This window comes from Neophocaena asiaeorientalis, unplaced genomic scaffold (genome assembly GCF_003031525.2).
Source record: "Neophocaena asiaeorientalis asiaeorientalis breed wild unplaced genomic scaffold, Neophocaena_asiaeorientalis_V1.1 scaffold247, whole genome shotgun sequence".
NCBI lineage: Eukaryota > Metazoa > Chordata > Mammalia > Artiodactyla > Phocoenidae > Neophocaena > Neophocaena asiaeorientalis.
Genome location: NW_020174930.1, coordinates 414,370 through 437,808, shown reverse-complemented (window position 1 = coordinate 437,808; position 23,439 = coordinate 414,370). Strand labels below are relative to the sequence as shown.

The 23,439-nt window shown below is 37.9% G+C and overlaps 1 protein-coding gene across 2 annotated transcripts in view; it reads right to left on the bottom strand.

The window, feature by feature from the left end:
* CDC14B (cell division cycle 14B) overlaps positions 1 to 12,436 on the bottom strand; it is a 57,166-nt gene extending 44,730 nt beyond the window's left edge. For both annotated transcript variants that reach the window (XM_024761417.1, XM_024761418.1), the window contains exons 1-4: positions 12,235 to 12,436; positions 10,803 to 10,893; positions 10,179 to 10,254; positions 7,736 to 7,828 (exon numbers count right to left, since the gene is read on the bottom strand). In XM_024761417.1, the coding sequence (XP_024617185.1) occupies positions 7,736 to 7,828; positions 10,179 to 10,254; positions 10,803 to 10,893; positions 12,235 to 12,295 (321 nt within the window). In that variant the 5' untranslated portion in view covers positions 12,296 to 12,436. The remainder of the gene's footprint in view (positions 1 to 7,735; positions 7,829 to 10,178; positions 10,255 to 10,802; positions 10,894 to 12,234) is intronic.
* Between the last annotated feature and the right edge of the window lie 11,003 nt (positions 12,437 to 23,439).

Here is a 23,439-nt window from a genome sequence, read left to right as displayed (position 1 = left end):
CGGGTGGGAGGGAGGAGATATGGGGATATATGTATACATATAGCTGATTCACTTTGTTATACAGCAGAAAGTAACACAACATTGCAAAGCAATTATACTCCAGTAAAAATGTTTTTTTAAAAATTACACAAGTCATCATATCTTAGAGTTAAGTGTAACAAAGGATATTTAAATTCCAACCCAATAAACCAGTAAACTAGTTTTTTGACAGAATTTTCAGTATTTTTATTTTTTAACATCTTTATTGGCGTATAATTGCTTTACAATGGTGTGTTAGTTTCTGCTTTATAACAAAGTGAATCAGTTATACATACACATATGTTCCCATATCTCTTCCCTCTTGCGTCTCCCTCCCTCACAGCCCCCCATCCCACCCCTCTAGGTGGTCACAAAGCACGGAGCTGATCTCCCTGTGCTATGCGGCTGCTTCCCACTAGCTACCTATTTTACGTTTGGTAGTGTATATATGTCCATGCCACTCTCTCACTTCAGTAAACTATTTTCAGTTATTCTTCATGGAGAAATTTCACAACGTTTCCCATATTTAATTATTTTCACATCAGCCAGATGACACAGTCATCCCAATGCCAAGAACTTGATTGATCTTTTTTTTAAAAAAATCACTCTATCCAGATTAACATAGAATTTTCATGAATCTATGCAAGTTGGAAACAGGCTTAAAGATTCAACTGCTGAATAAAAAAGGTGAACAGGGAAAAGATTATATATAATAAGCAATTTTATGTGATAAAGTAAGTAAATAAGATAAAATCACTCTCACAGCTCCTGCACAAATACCAGTAAGAAAAAAAAAGCATAAATCTCTCTAAAAAATTCAGACGGCCTTATATTTCAATAGTTTTAACTTCTCAAATTACTTTTATTTGTATGTATAGTATGCTGGTATAACGATGCTCAATTTAGGTAAAAGGAAACTGGAACTCTAGAGTAGCAAACACATCTTTACCAAGGCCAGACTAATAAATGTGAGGGAATTGGCCTTGGGTATAAGCACACATGGATATATTCTATGTGAGTGGCAGGGACTTTTTTAAGACAAAGCAAAAATCTTGAATATTTAAAATAAAGACACCTCATTTGTAAACATTGGCAAAAACAAACTACTAATTATAAATACTCTGAGTTACATAAAACTGGCAGGCTACTACTTTCTAACCTCTGGTGTTAACTGCTCACCCAAGATCACACTGCTTGTTATTGATGGAAGAGGGCCTACTACTCAAGCCTTATTTAAAGATAAGAAACCACACTGTGTAAAAGAAGCACTGAAACAAGAATAGGATCCAAAATTACACAGAATTTAACAGATCTGCAATCAAAGATCATAAATGGTCAGAGGGGCCATTTCTCTTTACTCTTTCCCAAGACTTGTTAGCCCCTAGCAAGTCTCACAGGCCGCTGAAATATCAGATAGGCTCAGTAAGGTGAAAAGCGAAGTAAAGTTCTGATGAATGATGGTGACGACAGCCAGCTGCCTCCACCATAGGGCCTTTTCCTATGGCAGGGGGCCATGCTGGCCCCTTTCTGTGGCTCTGGTGCACCTCACACTGCCTGGTGTCTGGATGCTATTTACCTCTGCCTGGTTGCTGTTTGCTCTGCCTTTCACAGGTACCCAGGAAGGGTGTTTGCCCAGGGATGGGTGTTTACAAAGACTTTGGACATCCCACCGGGTTCTGTCTTCCAGTCTCTGTTGCCCTGTCTAGACTGCTATTTGCTGAACTGGATTCCCACCCACTGCTTCCAGATGCTCTCCCCTCAGCATTCCTTGTCTTAAGTTCTTGTCTAATGCCTTCACCCTGTAGCTACCTTAACCCAGCATTGAGTACTCTGAGTCCAAAATAATTAAATCATTAAGAAAAATGGACAACAGGTTCAAAAGATCATCGTTAAGTAACAAATTAAGCCCCTGAGCTCTTATTACAACTGTTGAAGCAATCTCAAATTCAATGCAATTTAGGATTCTACTCAGATTGCTGAGTTAATATATTCCTAGAATTTAATTAGTATCACAGTTTTTAGTATAAGTGTTTACAAGGTAAACCATTCTGAAGGCTATAAAAATTGCTTAAAATAAAAATATAATACAGTGATACATTTTAAACAGGGAATCTATATGTTACCACAATTAGCTCTACCAAAGTAATCTATTGAACATTATAGGAGGGCAAATTTGCAAATTATGTACCAACAGTTTGCTTGTGTCATTTATTTTACACTCAGGATGCTTTAACCACAGAAAACTGTTAGAAACAATGGTTAATTTCCCAGGCAAGCCCTCAAAAGTACATTTAGCCTATAGAAGAACTAAGTACTATGTATCTATAGGAAAATATAAATGCTGGGGCAGTAAGATGTAACCAAAGTTGATAATCAGTAAGATACAATGGTAACTTTCTTGTTTTTTAATATAAAAAGCAGATTTAAGGTGTAATAATGGTAGACAGAACCAAAAAAAGAGAAAGAGAATGACGTTTAGTAAATGCTTAATTTGTGCCAGATAGTCTACCAAACTGAAATTAAAAGCTAGCTCAATCTGAACCTAAATCCCTAAACTTCATCCCCTATACAATGGCCTCTTCCAAATAACTGTTCGCAACTAGGTATTAATGTTTGCACCTACTGGCGCAGTGGTTAAGAATCCACCTGCCAATGCAGGGGACACGGGTTCAATCCCTGGTCCGGGAAGATGCCACATGCTGCGGAGCAACTAAGCCTGTGCACTACAACTACTGAGTCTGTGCTCTGGAGCCTGTGAGCCACAACTACCGAAGCCTGCGTGCCTAGAACCCGTGCTCTGCAAGAGAAGCCACCGCAATGAGAAGCCCGCTCACAGCAACGAAGAGTAGCCCCCACTCGCCGCAACTAGAGGAAGCCGGCACACAGCAATGAAGACCCAAAGCAGCCAAAAATAAAATAAATATATAAAAATAAATGAAAGTCTAGTTGTAAGTTCAGCTGTTTCAATTCTTGATTTTAATGGCTGCTGTAACTAAAAAAGATACATTACTATGATACGTAAATGTAAATGCAGGAATGATTACACTTACTTTTTTAATCCCATTCAGCAATGATGTGCATTTGGTTAGTAAATTTCCAACTTCCCAAATGCTAATCAGGTGTTGGGAAAGTGCTGCACATTTTTAAAATGTTTAGCAAATGAGTTCAAAACCCAATGAAACATTATTTAAATGACTTTAAATAGGGTTTTAAAATTCTGTTTTGTGGCTATTCATGTAATACTTCAAACACTGGTGATTAAAGGGAAACGGCCACTCTTTCTGCCTTCTCGGTAGGAAAATTCGTTTCAGGGTAACCAAAGAGCCCCAACTGAATGAGGGAAAGCTCAATTTCCATAAAAGTAAGCCAGCTGATAAGTGAAGGAGGAATGAAATATTAGAAAAATGTTATGCTGAAACCCTAATAAAATTATTGATTCAGGCAAGCAAGATCAATTGTTTAAAACACCAACATGCATGGTTGACGGGGAACTGAATATACAAACAGTTCCAAAATAACACCACACAGAATGCTTAAATCATAAGGAGAAAACAATATATTGAAGGGATTTGATGGTTGGCACCTAATCCAGTGGTGCCATTTTTAGCACCACTAATGGTAATTTAGGTATTACATGTCTTCTTATGGGATACAACATATACTACTAATGCACAAGCCTATAGGTAAAACTTCCAGTTCACAAGAAATACAAAGAATGGAGAAACAAGTTAAAAAATACCACAAAGAAGAAACCAGAGAAATTCAAAAGGTGGAACTTTCTACAAGAAAATAGTGTTAGCTGTTATAAAAAATCAGTGTTAGCAAAAAAGGACCATGTGTGAGAGAGATTAAGGACACTACCACCACATGCAATGTGTGGTCCTGGATGAAATATTGGTTTGGACACTTTGGATCAATTGAGAAAGACAAATACAATCTGGGTATAAAGATGATAAAACATGTACTAAAGTGAAAGAACAGATCACTAACTAAAAAAATCAGGTGATAAAATTATACTGGTGAACGTATCCTGCTTCTATAAATAAATATAAAAGTATTTTTTAAAGGAAGTTTTTCTAAATTTCTCAAGGGTCCAAATATGGGTTTTGCACATGACATTTTTTTATAGCAAAATGACCACGTTTCAAACTTTTATTTTAGAAATACACTCTCCATCGTGAATTTGTTTTGAAAAGCGCTTACTTTGCCACTTAGAATTTCACCTTTACTTGAAATGACAGGTTAAGTACCGCCACCCAAAATCTGGCTAGGAAACAGCCACTGACTTCTCACAACAGGGTAGCAAACTTATTATTTTGTAAAATGATATGGTTCACTTACCTTTTTGTTAAAAAACACCAAAAAACCCAGTTATCTTTTATGTCCCTCAACTCTTTTATGGTGAGTGGTAAAAAAAGATTTTTAGTTGCACCCTAATTTGTTACCCAAGAATCTACCATTTCAGATAGTTGGCAAATCCATTTGCCAGGCCACATAAACTAATATTTAGAAATACAATGTATTTGAAAAGTATGGGCATGTCAATCCTATTTTAAGTATTTGAGTATTTCAAGTATTTATAAAGCCTAACCTCTTCTGTTTTTAAGGTAAAAAAATAAATATAATTACTAACACTTTATTCTCTCACTCTCTCCACATCCCCTATTAGGTCCTTTTGAGTACATAAGAATGAAGGGAGAATGATTCCTTTCAGAGACCCAGAGTTGAAAAGGACAGAGTCAGTCCTTTTAAATAGAATCAGTCCATTTGGAATACTTCCATCCTGTCTGTACTTCCTCCAGACTTTGTTTTTGTTTTAATATTACTACACCATCCTCTAAGTCAGTCATTAAAAAGACTTATTATCTCCAAAATTCCTCAAACAACTCCAGAAAAGGTCATCAGGCCTGAAGATCAATTTTGGGGGAATTCTCACTCATCTCTACAAATCTTTAATCAGAGGATCCAATAGACTTCAACCAGATTAAACCTACACTACTTACTTACTTTTGATGTTTAATCTTTTGGGGTATCCATATCACGTCTTGACACTCCTTTCCTCCTATTAATAAACCTCCTCTTCTTAGAAGTTTTTCTCCTGTTTCCCCACCTAGCATCATTACAGCTCCAAGCTCCCACTTTAGCCAGCCAGTCATGGTGCAAAGACATTTACTACAGCCAAGAGCTGTACACCTCTTGCCAACCTGGCTTCTAACTGAACAGAGGAATGAGCTCAAGTTCATTCCTTGAGTCCAAATCGCTTACCTGGCACTTTCCTAACCAATCAAATCAGTGCTGACCTGAGAGTGTAAAATCCTGGAAGGATTTCTAAATGTAAAATATATTAACTGTAGAAAAATAAACTTCTGCATGCCAAAATACAACCATAAACAAAGTCAAAAGGCCAACACCAAACTAGGAACAAGCGTGCTAACACATTTTCAATCAGTATGCCAAGGGGTTACTGCTTTTTCACTAGCTATAAAAAAACAACAGCAACAAGATCTAAAAAGAGAGATTTCTTATCTATAAAATTAACAAGTGTTTTGTTTCTGAGACAATGCTTGGTTTGCATGATGCCCACAGCTACCCTCTAAGGGGTTCTTTCACACTGAACTTACCATATCTGGCTACTCAAGACCCCACCGTTCTAGGGACATCTCATCTAACAAAGAAAGACAAATGACTGACTCCAATGCAGCCCAGGCAAGCTCTGTGTGCTCTGATCAGGAGAACATTCTCTTAGGTGGAACTGCTTCAGCCATCCAGATTTTCTCCTGGGCAGTGTAATGACTTTTACTGTTACACCAAGGGCCATTTCTCCACGGTTCCCTTTAACACTTTACGAACACCAAGAATTCTGGCCGTGTCCCTTTTCCTGTAAAGCTGTCAAATTTACTCTAATCCATGGCATTCCTCTCCCCAGTGACTGGCCAAGTAATGGGACCAATTACCCCAGTTAAAACAGCTACCTTCTCCATTCTTTTTCTTGGGACCCTGCAGAGGCTCTTTCCACCCACCCTCCCCCCTCAGGATTTTTGCTGCTAAGTACAATAAACATCAGGAGAGATGACAAAAGCCAACGAACAAACAAAAGGCCTTATCTGGGTAAGCTTAAGAAAAATCAATTTTTAAGAGACATAATCTACAACCTGTGTTTCATACAGAGAAGATAATAAAACTTAGTTATCTCAGAAACATTTCTCTCAGTTACTTTTGTGAGCACAAATATAAAAACAAAACCCAAAAAGGCCTTAGTCATTGTTAATGATATACCTTAAACGTAGAAAAGGAAACTACCCAACTTTGAGGTGCAATTTCAACTAGTACCACCAAATTTTGGTCTTATCATTGTAAATTCCAGACGTTCAAACTACACATCAGAAAATTTTAAAAGAAAGCATGACAGAACCAAGTAGCAACCTGGGACAAGAACTTACCTCAAGAACTCCAACACCAATCCTTTTTTTTTTTTTTTTTGTTGCTCGGGGGTCTCTCTCCCCCGGGGCCTCCTGTTGCGGAGCACAGGCTCTGGACACGCAGGCTCAGCGGCCATGGCTCACGGGCCCAGCCACTCCGCGGCATGTGGGATCCTCCCGGACCGGGTTTTTTCCCCAAAAACACAAACACCAATTCTTTTTTTTTTTTTTTTTGTGGTACTCGGGCCTCTCACTGCCGTGGCCTCTCCTGTTGCGGAGCACAGGCTCCGGAGGCGCAGGCCCAGCGGTCATGGCTCACAGGGCCCAGCCGCTCCGCGGCATGTGGGATCCTCCCAGACCGGGGCACGAACCCGTGTTCCCTGAATCGGCAGGCGGACTCCCAACCACTGCGCCACCAGGGAAGCCCACCAATCCTTTTTTATCTGGAATAACTACTCGATATTCTTCTCCACTGAGTAGAACAGCTAGCTTCCACACCACCAAAAACATGAGGACCACCACTCTGGAGGACCTCTTAGCTTATTCAGGAAAACCTGTTACTTAGGTACTCCTGAAGATGAATGCAGGCACCAGATAAAATCTGCCTCTAAATAATCACTTTCCATGATATTTACAAATAAATGGAATTCATAACTCATGAAATACTGGCTATTCCAAAGCATACTTCCAATGACCCAAAAAGACCAGCCACTCAATGTTGTATGTAATCTACACAGTATGTTACCCATTTTCCTACAGTACCGACATGCCATGTCCTTATGGCATGTTTTGGTGCATTTAGAATCACACCTTGTTTAGGAAAACATTGCCTGTATTCAAATTATACAGCACTCTTACCTCATGTGATACACTTTTGATGTTTTTTGTTTTTGTTTTAAATCAGTTATTGGTCCTGAGTCCACCTTCACAATTTTACTAAATGGATCATGAGTTAATAAAAACACAGATTTGGGGCATTATTTTCTAACCTTAAGTGCCGTAACGCATAAAAAGGTTTTCACACTAGTTGGTCAATTTTTTAAAAAATAGACTTTTTTAGAGCAGTTTTAGGTTCAGAACAGCAAAACCGAGTATAAGGTACAGAGGTCTCCCATATACCCCTTCGCCCCTCCATAGTCTTTCCCAGTTGGTCAATTTTTATAAAGCAAAACATGTTCTTTCTGGAAAGAAATCAAGATGTCTAAGAAAAAGTAATTTCAAAATTTCAACCACAAATTTAAAGTACCACTGTTGTATGTATTTTCACTAATACGTTAGAAAAGTAGTTAAATACTTACCATATAACATCCAACAAGGAAAGCAGCATTTGCCTGTTTTCTCTGATCAGGGCCAGTAAAATGAATAATTTTCTTCCTCATCATTGTAATGGACTGCATAAAGATAAACAGCTGTTAGTATTTCCTTTCTCATTTCAAGTTTTCTAAAACTTTATTTTGTGATTAAAATAAATTCCAAACCTCATAATGTTGAAGCATTCATATTAGCAAGACTTAAAAAGATAAACTTTGATACCCAAAAATACCATGTACCTTCCCACAGAAGACACACCCTTGGAGTAGAACAAATGTACAATTAAAGGGTGGGAGAGGAGAAACCTGAAACTAATATGATATCATAAATCAACTACACTTCAATTTTTTTAAAAAGGTAGGAGAGAAGCTACGAACAGATACACTTTAAGTATAGACTACCTCTGAAAGAATCCATAAAAAGCTGGAAAAGGTAGTAGGAGAGACCTTTTCTTTCCTTTTCCTACTGTCTGACTTTTTTTGTTAATCTCTTCTCAAAACCTTTCAATTAACATCAAAGGGTATAAGAACGGGCAAAAATAATTCATTCTGTTAGAAATCAGGATAGTGAATGGGGTAGGGAGGGGTGGAGTGAGGAGGGTGGTACAGAGATAACCAAGAGAGCACAAGTGGGCTCTTCTGGGGTGTTGCTAATGTTCTGTTCTTGATCTGATGATCCAGATGACTATCCATGTATATTCAGTTTGTAAAATTCATTGAGCTGTATATTCATGATCTATACATATTTCTGTATATACATTGTGCTTCAATAAAAAGTTAAAAATAAAAAGGATATGGAATTTAAAAACCAAAGCAACACATGATTTATTAGCTCTTCCTCACCTGTACTTCACTAATGTGAGTAGACACGTTTCAAGTAAGGGTAAGAAACAGGATATATTCAGTTGAATAAGCACAGTATTCTTTTGCTTCTGTGAGCCAATGTTTGGGTATTTCAATGATGAATATTACATATTTTCTTTTAGTTGTTTACATAGAGTGAGAAATCCAAGTTGATTTAAAGAAAAACAACAGCCCAACCAGCCCTCAAGCAGCATACACACAAGACACTCTTAATACAAATTCTCAACACACTTTTACCTCTATTAATTGAATGGGAATTAAGTTTCAGTCAGGTGGGATGGTCAACACTGCAAGCTGTTCTGGTAAATAATTTTTTTTTAAAGTTTGAAAAAAGGACAAATATATTCTTGGTTGACCCAAAGGATAAAAGGATGGCCAAGTATGTTTAAAACAAACAAAAAACTTTCAAAATTAAAGTAAAGGAACACCAGTAGGGGAAAAGGAAATTATTTTTAGCTTCTCAGCCCTGTATGAAACAAAAAACCTGCCACTGGCAACTGGAAAAACGGAATGGGGGGAACATAAATACCCAAGGCCACAAATGCTTATATTCCTGTTCCAGGGAGGAATAAAGTCCAGAAAGAAGAGTCTCCATCTCTGTATACATCTCTAGTGAATACAAATTTAATAGAAAAAAGAAAAAGCAACGCTGCAACTTCCTTTTTACATATTAGTAACTTCTGACCGATGCTTCTAGCATTTATGGTGTGGAATTTTAAGTTTGATGTTCAAGGGGAAATAGATCTGCCTTACTCACCCATAAATTTTTAGTATAACTTAATTTTTAATTGAAAATGAATTTTATTTCTGTGTAGTAGTTTAATAAGTAATCAGCTGAATAAACTTGTTTTTAAAAAGCACCTGCCCCCCCCAAATCCAGTATTTCTACTTGAGAATATACAGTGACTCTTAGAATTGCTAGCAGTATATGAATACCTTTTATTGTACATGACCAACAATTCAGAGTTTTTTAAAATAAATGAATAAGGTCTAAGTTCAAACTAATAGTAATACACTCTTACAATTCAGTGATACAGTCTTAAAGACTGTATGCTGTCTGCCCTTGCTTCTCTGCTCTTTAATCATATGCGTAAAGGGTCATAGTGAAGAGTCACAAGTAGTACAATACCATGCGAGCTTCAAGGCATAATGAAATAAAGTAAGATGAATCCAATTTCTCTTAGTCTTCCTAACACTCCCTATCAAAGTGAAGGCAGAAAGAACAATGACCAAAGGAAGGAAAGCTCCTCTTGTTAGGTGACAGTTCCACTGGCTCAGACAATAAGAGGTTCACTTTATTGACCATCTGAACTTTGGCTTTTCAAGTATATGAGCATCACCAATCCAAACCAGAACCAAATGACCCAAACTTAAGCCATTCATCAACACTCTGGAAAACAAATAGATATACTATGACTTTATAAAACAATAAACCACATGTATGTCTCAAACACCACTCCAGTGAAAAACATTACATTTCCTTTTTAAAAACAGATTTCCCTTCCTCCCTGCAAGATCAGGCTAACAATGATTACTTAAGTGAAATCTTCCATAAGGAATACTTTACCTTTAATTTCTTATTAATCTTGCAGCAATATCTGTAAACCATTGCTAGATTGAGTGGTCCAAAATCTGCGTAGAAGCTGCAAAAATGAAAAACAAAAATGTGTATGTATATTCCAGATGCTTTGAATATAAATGCCTTTTTGTAGCTACAACATCAAAATAAAGCAAGAAAGCACACACCAAATTATTATAGGTCACACAACTTAAAGGTACTGCCTTACTAATGGAAGAAATACTCTGGTAAAAGATGACTATTAAAATACCTGACAAGTGTTAAAATGCCTAAATCTAACCTCAAATAACAAATAAAAATACTTTCTGAATAAAAAAGCTGTTTTTCCACACATTTTTTTCCACTGGCAAAAACACAACATCTTAGTACTCCAGTTTATATCTCATTATACTGTAAACTGTTAGAATTTCAAATGTAAATTGTTAAATGTAGGAAGGTTCTTTCATTCTGATTTTTTTCCCTAAGGATCTATTTTATTACCAAGGGTTAAAGCAAAAAGTATCCTGCAACTAACAGTCAACAGATTTGTAATGTTCCAATTTTATAAACATACCTTTAGATTCTTCAAAATAAAAAAACGTTACTAACAATCTTTGAAAAAGCAATACTTACTTTTCATATTCAAGTTCATTATCTATGCTGAAATAATGTACATTTGATGAACTCTTTGGTCTGCTGTAGAGAATGGCAAAACAAAGGCGATCTGAAATGGAAAAATTGTAATGTTCCTTCCTTCACATCATGAAAAAACGTTTCATATATCATGTTGCAACTCTTTTCAGATGAAGTCAAATTTTTATTTTTCTCCCATGCATGTTTCAGATGGTAAGGTTATCAGTGAGTAACTTCAAAATGTTCTGGCTATTTTGGTGGGTAATAATAAGTAAGCAATTTTTAAAAAGGAGAAATTGCCTTTAATGTAAGTTTCAACAGTGGTAAATGACTTTTCACACAGCGATACGGCTTGATTTCTGGAAAACTTTACCCTGGACTAAGAAATTTTGGTAAATGGCAGCACGCATTTGATAGCTAGACCACCAGCCTGGATGACTTTCCCTATGTTTCGCTATGTTTTCAAGACATCCTGAAAAGTCATTTCAATAAGAAACTATGTTTTAAGTAGAGAGAAAACGCTTTCAAAATTGCTTCAAAATTAATGTTTACGGCTATAACACACAAAACAAACCACATGTTTATCCAATGTTCTTAGGGGTCGCTACTTATTTTTTGATTCGGAATCACTACTTTTGTAATGATTTTTACAATCGGACCATTATAGCAGAGGCAAATGAGAGTATTCTGCAGGATGAGTATGAGATGAACCGGCGTTGCATAAAAGCAGTTAGGCTGCTGTGAGGTTTAGCAAGAATGGTAACAGGGTAAGGTTCAGAGGCGCCACCCTTCTTCTCCTGCCCCACCCCAAAAGGAGTTGCCTAAAAATCCTTGGTGAAGCAAAGTCATCCTTAATACCTAGCAGTAGTAATACTAATAATAGTGCTAGTAGAATACTTAGATTCAAATTGTGGCAAAATTAAGTACAGCCCTTAAAATAGTAAGGAACAAAGGACGCCAGCTGGCATCCTTTCCCCAAATAGTAATTTAAACAATTTTTTATAATAGTAATTTAAACAATTCTGTACACACAATTGCTGTATTTATTTCCCTATAAACGCCTCAACTTAAATGTTCTGCAACCACAGACACCCAAACGGATGACGGGGCTGACTCCTTTTCAACCAAAAATGACCCTTGATCCCCATGCAGTGACCACGGATTTTGCTCCCTGAGGTGGAGAGCCCACCAGCCATGGTGTAAGGACACAAGGGTCCGAACTGCACACATCTGTGCGGATTCGCCCCAAGGCAGGACCACGCCTGGTGACCAGGAGTCCCAGGAGGCCACCCACTCCCAAGAGACAGCATCGGCCCTGGCACCGAAGTTTAAAGGCACATCTTGGTCATCAATGGGGGCCTCCTCGACCCCCGTGCACTGCCCGATGCCCTCTAAATAGGGGGTGTCCCGAGGGCGCGCCCTCCACACTAACCTTTGATCATCTCGGTCACCAGAGGGGTCCCTGCGCCCTTCAGGCTCATGATCCACAGCATCTGGACGGCGGGGCAGAGGGAAGGACCGGGTGGCCAGGGAGCAAGTCGCAGAGAGAGGAGGGCCGTGACTACACCCCCGAAGTTTAAAAAACAAAAAAGTTTAAAGGGACACGCCCAAACACTGGGCACAGCGACGCCCTTCGGCTGGCCACCACACCGCAAGCCCGGGAGAGCCAACCCGGAAGTTCAAAACTTCTCAAACTCCCCAGACGGGGTAACGAGGGAGCGGGGCGCGGAAACCAGCCCCAGGCGCCAGGGCTGAGCTTCGCCCCGCCTCGGGGACACCTGGCGGTCGTCTGCAGCGCCAGGGCGCTCTAGCGCCGCAATTCTGCGCTCAAAGTCGGCGTGTGCGGCAAAGGATCAGACAGGCAAATGCGAAGAAAGCGGCTCCCAAAGAGACTAAAAGGATTTCTCGGAAGAGAAGGGTTCAGCGGTGGATCTGACCCTCAGCCTCGTGCTTGGCCGCCCTTGCCTCCGCCACCAGGGGGCACTGCAGCCAGGCTGGGCTGAGAGGCCAGCGGCCAGGCTCGAGGACCCCGGCCGGCCTGGAGCTCCGTCCTCTCTGGAGTCGAAACCCGCTGAATGTCGGGCTCGCCTGAGTGCTGGTGTCTCATTTAAAATGCAGCACTTTAAAACTGTTCAAAATTTAAAGGTATGCCTAAAGCCGAGGTCACTCATTCCTTTAAAGGCCTCAGATTTCGCCTCAGAAAAATATTAGGATGGTTGAAAAAAATTCTGACACCATGGTAAACGACAATTTATTTTCTAAACCTAAGTTCCTACGTTAGTATCAAGTGAGAAAAAAATAAGTTGCAGTATGAGTACGGTCCCAATTTTGTTATATATAATATGGTAGTGGGATTATGGTTGATTTTTATTCCCTCCTGTATTCTTCTAAATTTCCTACAGAAAAGTGTTACTTTAATAATCCGTGAAAAAAATTTTCAATGACTCTTCCTTAAAACGAACAAGCAATACAGTAACAACTCTTTCCCAAGAATTACACTTTATTTATCATCTCAATACAATATACACATTATATATCACAATATATACATTTTTGCCTCAAAAGTAAAGCTGCATACCTACTACCCTTATTTAAACTTCCAGATCAAAGACTTTAAAAGTAAAAAAAAACAAAACCATTAATTATCTTTTAATAAAGAATGCCTTTCTAAATGAAACAAAATCTAAAAGCCATGAGAATCTGTTAAACTAATAAGCATTTTTTAAATGGTCTTCATGGCAATAAACACAAATTCAAGGGATAAACTGGAAAAATATTTTAAGTACATCTCAAGAAGATGCCCAACTTCAATTTTATGTTATTGCAAAAATGCAAATTTAAACTACAAGGTACTACTTTTCCTTCAGACTGGCAAAAATGAAAGGAGTTTGATAAGGCACTGTGTTGGTGAGGTGGGGAAACAGGTACTCTCACTGCCTGTGGGTTAGAACATAAACTGGGACAACCTCCATGAAGGGCAACAAAGGGCAATTTGGCAGAAATTTCCAAGACTGAAAATTGAACACGGGCAAGATTGCCAAGATGGACAGCATTATAGGTGTTTACAGGCTGGATGATTTATAGGTATGTATTTAAAACACAAATGTATATGATTGTATATGAAATCTTGCATATCTCTGGAAGGAAACACAAGAAACTGGTGTTTGCCTTTATAAGGGGAAACTGAGTATCTGTATATAGGGAAGGGTAAGAAAGATTTATTCGTTTTTGTAACTTTTGAATTTTGTAACATATATTACCTATTCAAAATTATGAAGCTTTTGAAAAGGGAACCTGTGGGCTAAAAGTGTTTTTCCAAGGCTGACTCTTCATCAAGATATGAAGCATTCAGTAAATGTAGTATAAGACAATATGGAAAATGTCCTTTGCACACATTTAAATAACAGAACTTCTTAGTAACCTCTTGCTTGCTACCATCTCTTGAAATCCAGTTTCTTTTAACAAACCCAAATAAAACTGGAAGGAAATGGGGAGAGGTTTTCCCTCCAAGTCCAAACCTGAAATTCAGTTCCCTAGGAAATATTTTATATATTACAGGTCGGGGAGGAATCACTGATATTTTATGTCCAATTATCTCTGCACAATATATTCTCAAAATTCTATTGTTAGAGTCATATTGTGATAAACCACAACAGAGGCTAGAGTGCTGGGATGAGAACTATTTATTAGAAACCTGGAGCTAGAAAACAGGTCTCTTTACGTTTTGCTTAAAAGTTCGTGATTAGGGCTTCCCTGGTGGCACAGTGGTTGAGAGTCCGCCTGCTGATGCAGGGGACGCGGGTTCGTGCCCCGGTCCGGGAGGATCCCACATGCCGCGGAGCGGCTGGGCCCGTGAGCCATGGCCGCTGAGCCTGCGCGTCCGGAGCCTGTGCTCCGCAATGGGAGAGGCCACAACAGTGAGAAGCCCGCGTACCGCAAACAAAAAATAAAAATAAAAGTTCATGATTAAACTTATAATCCTATTGTAAACACACGTATCCTCCCTTTAATGTGTTTGTTGTCCTCCCTTTAATGTGTATGTTGTCAAAAACTGAAGTGGTAAACTCTCTTCCCTCTATACCCCATCACATAATGTCACCATTCCTGCTTCTTTGACTGATATAATACAGCAGAAAGAAATGAAATCTCATGGTTTTAAAATACTGACAAAAACATTCAAAATCCATCCTTGTGCCAAATTTGTCTACAGTTCTGATTTGGCTTTTGGGCCTCCAGTTTACTACTTCTTTCTTTAATAAATACTTGTTAAATAAATGAATAACATTTTCCTGCATAACAACTAGCTATCTGGGGGACAGTTAATCATAAAACAGAGAGAGGTATGTTCTAAACCAGAGGTCCCCAACCCCCAGGCCCTGGACCAGTACTGGTCCGTGGCCTGTTAGGAACCGGGTGGAACAGCAGGAGGTGAACAGCTGGCAAGAAAGCAAAGCTTCATCTGTATTTACAGCCGCTCCCCACTGCTGGCATTACCACCTGAGTTCTACCTCCTGTCAAATCAGCGGTGGCATTAGATTCTCATAGGAGCGTGAACCCTACTGTGAACTGCGCGTGGGAGGGATCTAGGCTGCGCGCTCCTTATGAGAATCTAATGCCTGATGATCTGCGGTGGAGCTGATGCAGTGAACTGGGAAGCGGCTGGAAATACAGATTATCATTAGCAGAGTGGTTTGACTGCACAGAGACCATAATAAATCAATGTGCTTGAATCATCCTGAAACCATTCCCCCCCTCCCCCACCCCATCCTTGGAAAAACTGTCTTCCACGAAACTGGTGCCTGGTGCCAAAAAGGTTGGGGACCACTGTTCTAAACCAATTGAGAAATATATATAGCAGTCAGGTGGCAATGATAATACAGTATCTACGTTTTAGTAGAAATGATTAAAATAACTCTACTATGGACACAATGAACTTCTCACTATTTCTGTTCCCCCCTGGAACTAGACTGACTTCACAAGTCCTGGCAGAGGAAATGGAGAAGTGCAAGGCTTCTCTATTGGATAGGGAAGTCTGCCCTTGGTGAGCTAACTGTAAGACAAGCAGAAGGGAGAATCACACCCCTCGGGAACAAGAGAGAACAGGCCAAAGAACAGGCTCCACCTGAACAATGACTGTCCCTCAGAGAGGGTCAATAGCCATCGTTCTCATCTATTATTAGTCCCTCATTCTTTGAGATAAGTAGTGACCAAGGGGAGCAGAAGAAGAAATGTTCATAAAACTACTGATTAATAAAAAGAAGCAGTACCCCCTAAAACAATGGCAGCTAACAATTATTGAGAGTTTAGTGCCAGGTATTATATTAATAAGCTCATTACAACCTACAAAGCAAATACTACTACAACTATCAATATTTTCCCAGAAAGGAACCCTAACCTTAAAGAGGCAAAATGACTAACCTGAGCAGAGTCACAAAACTTGTACAGTAGCAGAATTAGGATATGAACACAGGCTATTTGGGTGAAGCCTGAGATTTTTAAATTCCTGCCTCAGAGACTTGCCTTAATATAAAGCAAGAGTAATTAAAACAATACTATTTTAGCACAGCAACATAGAAATATGAACCAAGGCATATATGAAAACCTAGTATATGAGAAAACTGGTTTTTCAAATCAGTCACAAAGAAAGCCATATTCAATAAGGGACAAATGTCTAAGTATGAAAAGAAAATGAGGTTCCAATCTCACATACTATATAAAACAAATACCAGTTGAAATAAGTTTTTAAAATCTTTCAGGTAACTATAAAATTATAGCAAATAATTTTACAATTTAAATGGGGTTTTTAAGCATGACACAAAACTCAAAAGTTATAAAGGAAAAAAAGCAACAGAAACTTACAGAAAATATATAATAAAGGGCTAATCATCACAACTGATAAAAAGTATCTGTAAAGCAATATAACAACCCAACAGAAAATAAAAATCTATAAAGGCTACAAACACTCAATTCAGAAAAGAAATACAAATAGCCAATAGCATATTAAAAGAAAATTAATCTTACCAGTGGCTCAACATTAAAAAGTCCAACATCATGAATAGATTACAGAAGAAAGCCACATAATTATGTCATTAACTACAGAAGTCATTAAAATCAACTCATTCCCAATTAAGCCTTTATACAATGGGACTAAAAGAGAACTTCCTTAAACTGATAGATTATCTTCCAAATACCTCTAGCAAAATATAATACTTCATGCCTTAACTTTGTAAGTAGCTCCCTGAAATGAAAAGCAAGAAAAAAATTCCTACTACCATTACTCCTATTTAATAATGTAATAACTGGAAATACTCACTGATGCCAAGATAAGAAAAAGAAATGAGAGAAGACTTAGAAAGGGAGAAACAAAATTGTCCTTATTTACAGACGATTGTCTGCCTAGAAATTACAAAAGAATCTGCAGACCAACTATTAGAATAAATAAATAAATGTTTGTAAACATTTATTTATTTCTGGATATAGATGATTAACACAAAAATCAGGAGTTTTTCTATATACAACTTGTAATAACTAATTTACGAAATATAAGTGCTTAATTATTTATGGACATATGGAAAGATAAAGCAGGGTTTTTCTAAAATTTTATTTTATTTATTTTTTATACAGCAGGTTCTTATTAGTTAGCCATTTTATACATATTAGTTTATATATGTCAATCCCAATCTCCCAATTCATCACACACACACCCCATAAAGCAGGTTTTTAATGGGAAGATTCAATGTCACAAAGATGGTAATTTCCCTCAAACTAAATGCAATTCTTATCAAAATCCCAACAGAGCTTTCCACAGAACCTAACAAGCTGATCCCAAAATTAATCTAGAAGACCACAGGGCCAAGAAGAACCGAGACCATTTTGAAAACAAACAAGAAGGGAGCCCTTGCCCTACCAAATATTAAAACTTACAATAATTTAGGCTTGTAGAATTGGAACAGATATAATACTAGACCTTTATTATATACAACAGCCCAGTAAGAGACTACACATACACAGAAACTTCCCTTATGACACGCATTACACATCAATGGGAAAAGTAAGAATGCTCAACACACATGATGGTGACAATTGGTTGTCCATATTGTCTGGGGTGGAAGGAGGGGGGAAATTCACGATCCTCATCTCATACCACAGGCCACCAACCCCCAAAGAAGAAAAAAATCTCAGGTGGATTAAAAGCCTAGCTATGAGAAGAAAAGCTTCGCCAAGTCTTAGAATATAGAAAAATAACTCATAACAGTGGAGTAGGGATGGATTTTTTTCTAAACAAGACTTAAAAAGCCCAAACTATAAAGCAAAAAGATTGAGAAATTTGATTATATGAATATGTAATGTTTCTGCTCAACATAAGACCCCAAAAACAAAATTTAAAAAGATAACTCACAGACTAGGAAGACAGGTACAATGCATAAAAGCAACAAGGATTAGTATTCAGAATTTACAAAAAACTATGAATCAAAGAGAAAAAAGCTAACACCCCAACAAATAAATGGGCAGAGGATGGGAGTAAGAAATTCACAAAAGAAGAAACCTAATTGTCCTACCTTGCTCCTCTTTTTCCAATCTACCTACAGTGAGTATGGTTTTGGTCTACTCTATGTCCTGTGATGAATTGAGTTTATTAGTCAGAGTAAGGTATGTAAAAATAACCCTGAAATCTTAGTGATTTAATTTACAACAGAGGCTATTTCTTGCTGGGGGGCTATGTTCAGCCCAAGGATCCAGGATGATGGAGGCTCCACCAGTTTGCAGATGCACCATCTGGAATTTATCCCTGGGGTTGCCAGTGACTGCTTGTGTAAGTAATTCCACTTGCCTACAGATCTAAATGTACACAGGTATAAACCAAGCCCCATAATGTTATCAGTAATAAAGCTTACATTTTAATCTTTATCTGTTTAACTCGTATGTTCCTCAATTAGTACAGAATTAAGGTGGGGAAAAGAGTAATCTTGTCTAAAGATGCTCCAGACATCCTCCCCACAAATTATGTTAGTCTCCAGATTCACCTATATTTCTAAAATATTTTACAAATGAATTTTTTAAAAGGGAGCCACTAAAAGAATTTTAATAGTTTTCATACCTTTCAAATCACTGGAGCCAGTGAAAAATTAAAACTAAGAAAACGTGATCAAGGCACCAAATAGCAAGAAGAAGCATGGCAAAGAGAAAACAAAATAAGTCCAAACATATCAGTAAATATAAAACATGCAAAATATTTAAATTCACCTATTAAAATCTTTTCAAATTGAGTTAAAAAAATTCAACCTATATATTGTTTAATAGAGATAATTAAAACAAAACCATATAGAAAATATTTAAATCAAAGGATAGAAAATGGTATGCTATACAGTTGCCAGGAAAAAGAGCAGGTATATTAATATCAACAGCAGATGAAATAGAATTCACAGCAAATAACAATAAAGACAAAGATGTTTCACGATTATGTAATCTAACAAGAGATTACAACAATCACACACCTTATGACAAAAGATTTTAAATCTATAACACAAAAACTAGTGAAAATAGGAAAAATTAGTAAACCCATAATAATAGAAGGTTAACACACCTCCAAAAAATAAAATAAGTAATTAGAAGCCTGATCTAGTAAATACAGAGAACCATTTTCAACAGAGAGCACAAACTTTTAAAAACATAGGATATTTCCTGAAGTCATCACATATTACGTCACAAGGAAATCACAACAAATTCAGGAAAGCAAAGATCATACATACAGATCATACAGTTAACACAATACAAAATTTGAAATTCATTGATGAAAATACAACAAGCAAAAATCTATCAACATGCAAATGTTTTAAAACCCATTTCTAAATAACTTGCAACAAAGGGAAATTAAAAGAGAATTCAACAGGGCTTCCCTGGTGGCACAGTGGGTAAGAATCTGCCTGCCAATGCAGGGGACACGGGTTTGAGCCCTGGTCCAGGAAGATCCCACATGCTGCGGAGCAACTAAGCCTATGCACCACAACTACTGAGCCTGTGCTCTAGAGTCCACAAGCCACAACTACTGAGCCCACGCGCCTAGAGCCCAGGCTCTGCAACAAGAGAAGCCACCACAACGAGAAGCCCGCGCACCGCAACGAAGAGCAGCCCCCGCTTGCTTCAACTAGAGAAAGCCCACACAGCAACGGAGACCCAACACAGCACCCCCCAAAATTAATAAAACAATTCATCACAAATTATTTTAAAATTAATCTCAATAAGAATTCACGTTAAAATCTGTGGAATATGCTTAAACAAAAATCTGAAGAAAATCATCTGCCTAAAAAAAGGCTCCCTGTCACACCATTCACAAACAAAATTAAATTCTACCTGTATTAAAAAGCTGAACATAATAGTTCTGGTTCCCTACATTCCAGGCCATGGTAGGATTGTCCTGACTCCTCTGAGATTAAATGAGCAGAGGTGAAATATACGACTTCCAGGCCAGCTCATTTAATTGATGGTACAAAACCCTATAGAACTCTCTGACCAGCAGCAATCGAGATAATAGCTGAGGGCTTCCCTGGTGGCACAGTGGTTGAGAGTCCGCCTGCCGATGCAGGGGACACGGGTTCGTGCCCCGGTCCGGGAAGATCCCACATGCCACGCAGCGGCTAGGCCCGTGAGCTATGGCCACTGAGCCTGCGCGCCTGGAGCCTGTGCTCCGCAACGGAGAGGCCACAACAGTGAGGGGTCCGCGTACTGAAAAAGATAATAGCTGAAATACAGCCATTTTAGAAAACTGGCCATATTTATAACAAATGAACATCACACATCTTTTGACTCAGTAATTCTACTTCTAAGCATATATACAACAGAAATGCATACACATGTTCATCAAGAAAGGTACAAACAGTGGTTCATAGAATCATTATTTGTAATAGCCAAAAATTGAAAACAAATCGAATGTCTAGAAATGGTGGACTGAAACACTGTGGTATTTTCTCACAGTTGAATATTATATACCAGTAAGAATGAATGAATGAACTTTGACCATGCACAACATCATGGATGACTCTCAATAACACACTGTAGTGAAAGAAGCCAAACAAGAGTATGGCTTCATCACACAGTCTGATTCCATTCAAATAGATTTCAAAGGCAGACAAATCTATGGCAATTAAAAATTATGATAGTGTTTATTCTTGGAAGGGGAGTGATGTGAAAGAGCACAAAGGAGTAGTTTCTAGGGTATAGTGATATTCTCTTTCTCAGTCTGTCTGCTAGTTACTTACCCATGATGTACAAAGCTGTCAATCAAGTTCACTTTGGGCACATTTCTGTGTATGTATGAATCATTACAACACATTACAGAGATCTGTGTATATTATAAAATAAATTAGACTTCAGTTATGTTACACTGAATTAAAAGTTATATGTGTAGTAGTTATGCTCCACTAGCTGGGTCACAAAAGTAAGAAGATTTATAACAGTTCTTACTAACCAGTGATAGACATGTGTCATAAATAAAAAATAAACCTTTACTTGTTACATGCCACTAAGATGTTGGGGTTGTCATCACAGCATAACCTAGCCTATCCTGAATGATACATATCTTTAGATATTTAAGTCTTAAACTAAGACACAAAATGCAAAAGCTATAAAAAGAAAGGATTTGATAAATTTACAAAAGACACCATTAAAATATTTTTAGAAAGGGGGTGGGAAGAAAGTAGAATACAGGATCCAACCTGAAAAAACTCCCAACAGCCAAAGCTGGAACACCTTGAGCAATGAAGTAAGTACATAATATTGGATTATAATTGAAAGTATAAAATAAATATGGGGACTTCCCTGGTGGTCCAGTGGTTAAGACTTTGCCTTCCAATGCAGGGGGTGCGGGTTTGATCCCTGGTCAGAGAGCTAAGATCCCACACGCCTTGTGGCCAAAAAGACCAAAACATAAAACAGAAGCAATATTTTAACAAATTCAGTGAAGACTTTAAAAATGGTCCACATCAAAAAAAAATTAATCTTTAAAAAAATGTTTTTAACTAAATAAATATGCATGAATATATGCTGATATAAAAAAGTGATTGAATAAATAAATGAAGAGACCAATCTTCCTTATATAAGAATTCCAAGTAATATATACAGATACTTCCCTCTAAGAGGTAGAGCTTAACTCTCCTCAACTTCGAGTATGGGTTGGACTTACTGACTTGCTTCCAAAGAATATACTGAGTTGGCCAAAAAGTTCGTTCGTTTCCCCCATAACATCGTGTGAAAAACCCGAATGAACTTTTTGGCCAGCCCAACAGTATGGAAAGGGAAAGATAGTAACTTTACAGAGGAGAAACCTGGCCAACACTACTTTAACCAGGTGTTCATAATTCATCAGTGATGTTATGCGGATGTCATGTACCCCCAGATGTGATCCAACAAGAAGGGTGCTTCTCCTGTGTGGTATTTTATTCCAAAAATCCAGTCTAGTCATTAGAAAATATCAAACAAAATTTGAGGGACATTCTACAAAATACCTGACCAATACTCATCAAAACTGTCAATATCATGAAAAACATAACTGAGAAATTCTCATGAACCTTAGTGGCTAAGGAGATGACAACTAAATGCAAGGTGGTATCCTAGATTAAATGCTGGAATAGAAAAAGGACATTAATGGGAAAACTGGGGAAACATGAATAAAGTCTGGAGTATATGTAACAGTAACATACCAACCAGTGTTGGTTTCTTAACGCCACATGGTAACGCAGGATGATGTTATGAACCGAATTGTGCCCCCCCTCCCCACAAATTCATATGTTGAAGCCCTAGCCCTCAGTGTGCCAGTATTTAGCGATAGGGCCTTTAAAGAGGTAATTAAGGTTAAATGAGATCATAAGGGCGGGGCCCTAATCCAATAGGACTGGTGTCCTTACAAGAGGAGGAAAAGACGCCAGGAATGCATAGCACAGACTAAAGGCCACGTGAGGTCACAGCAAGAAGGCAGCTGTCTCACCAGAAACCAATCCTGCTGGCACCTTGATCTTGGAATTCCAACCTCAAAAATTGTGAGAAAATAAATTTCTGTTGTTTAAGCCAATGAGTGTGTATATCTTATTTTTGGCAACCTGAGCAAACTAATACAAATGATAACATTCAAGGAAACTAAAACTGGGTGAAGAATATACAGAAACTCTCTGTAGTATCTTTGTAATGTTTCTGCAAATCTAAGTTATTTAACCTAAAAGGAAATGGACAAATTCTTAGAAAGGTACAATCTTCCAAGACTGAACCAGGAAGAAATAGAAAATACGAAGAGACCAATCACAAGTACTGAAATTGAAACTGTGATTAAGAACTTCCAACAAACAAAATTCCAGGACCAGATGGCTTCACAAGTGACTTCTATCAAACATTTAGAGAAGAGTTAACACCTATCCTTCTGAAACTGTTCCAAAAAATTGCAGAGGAAGGAAAACTCCCAAGCTCATTCTATGAGGCCACCATCACCCTGATACCAAAACCAGACAAATATACAAAAAAAAAGGAAAATTACAGGCCAGTATCACTGATGAACATAGATGCAAAAATCCTTAACAAAATACTAGCAAACCAAATCCAACAATACATTAAAAGGATCATACACCATCATCAAGTGGGATTTATCCCCAAA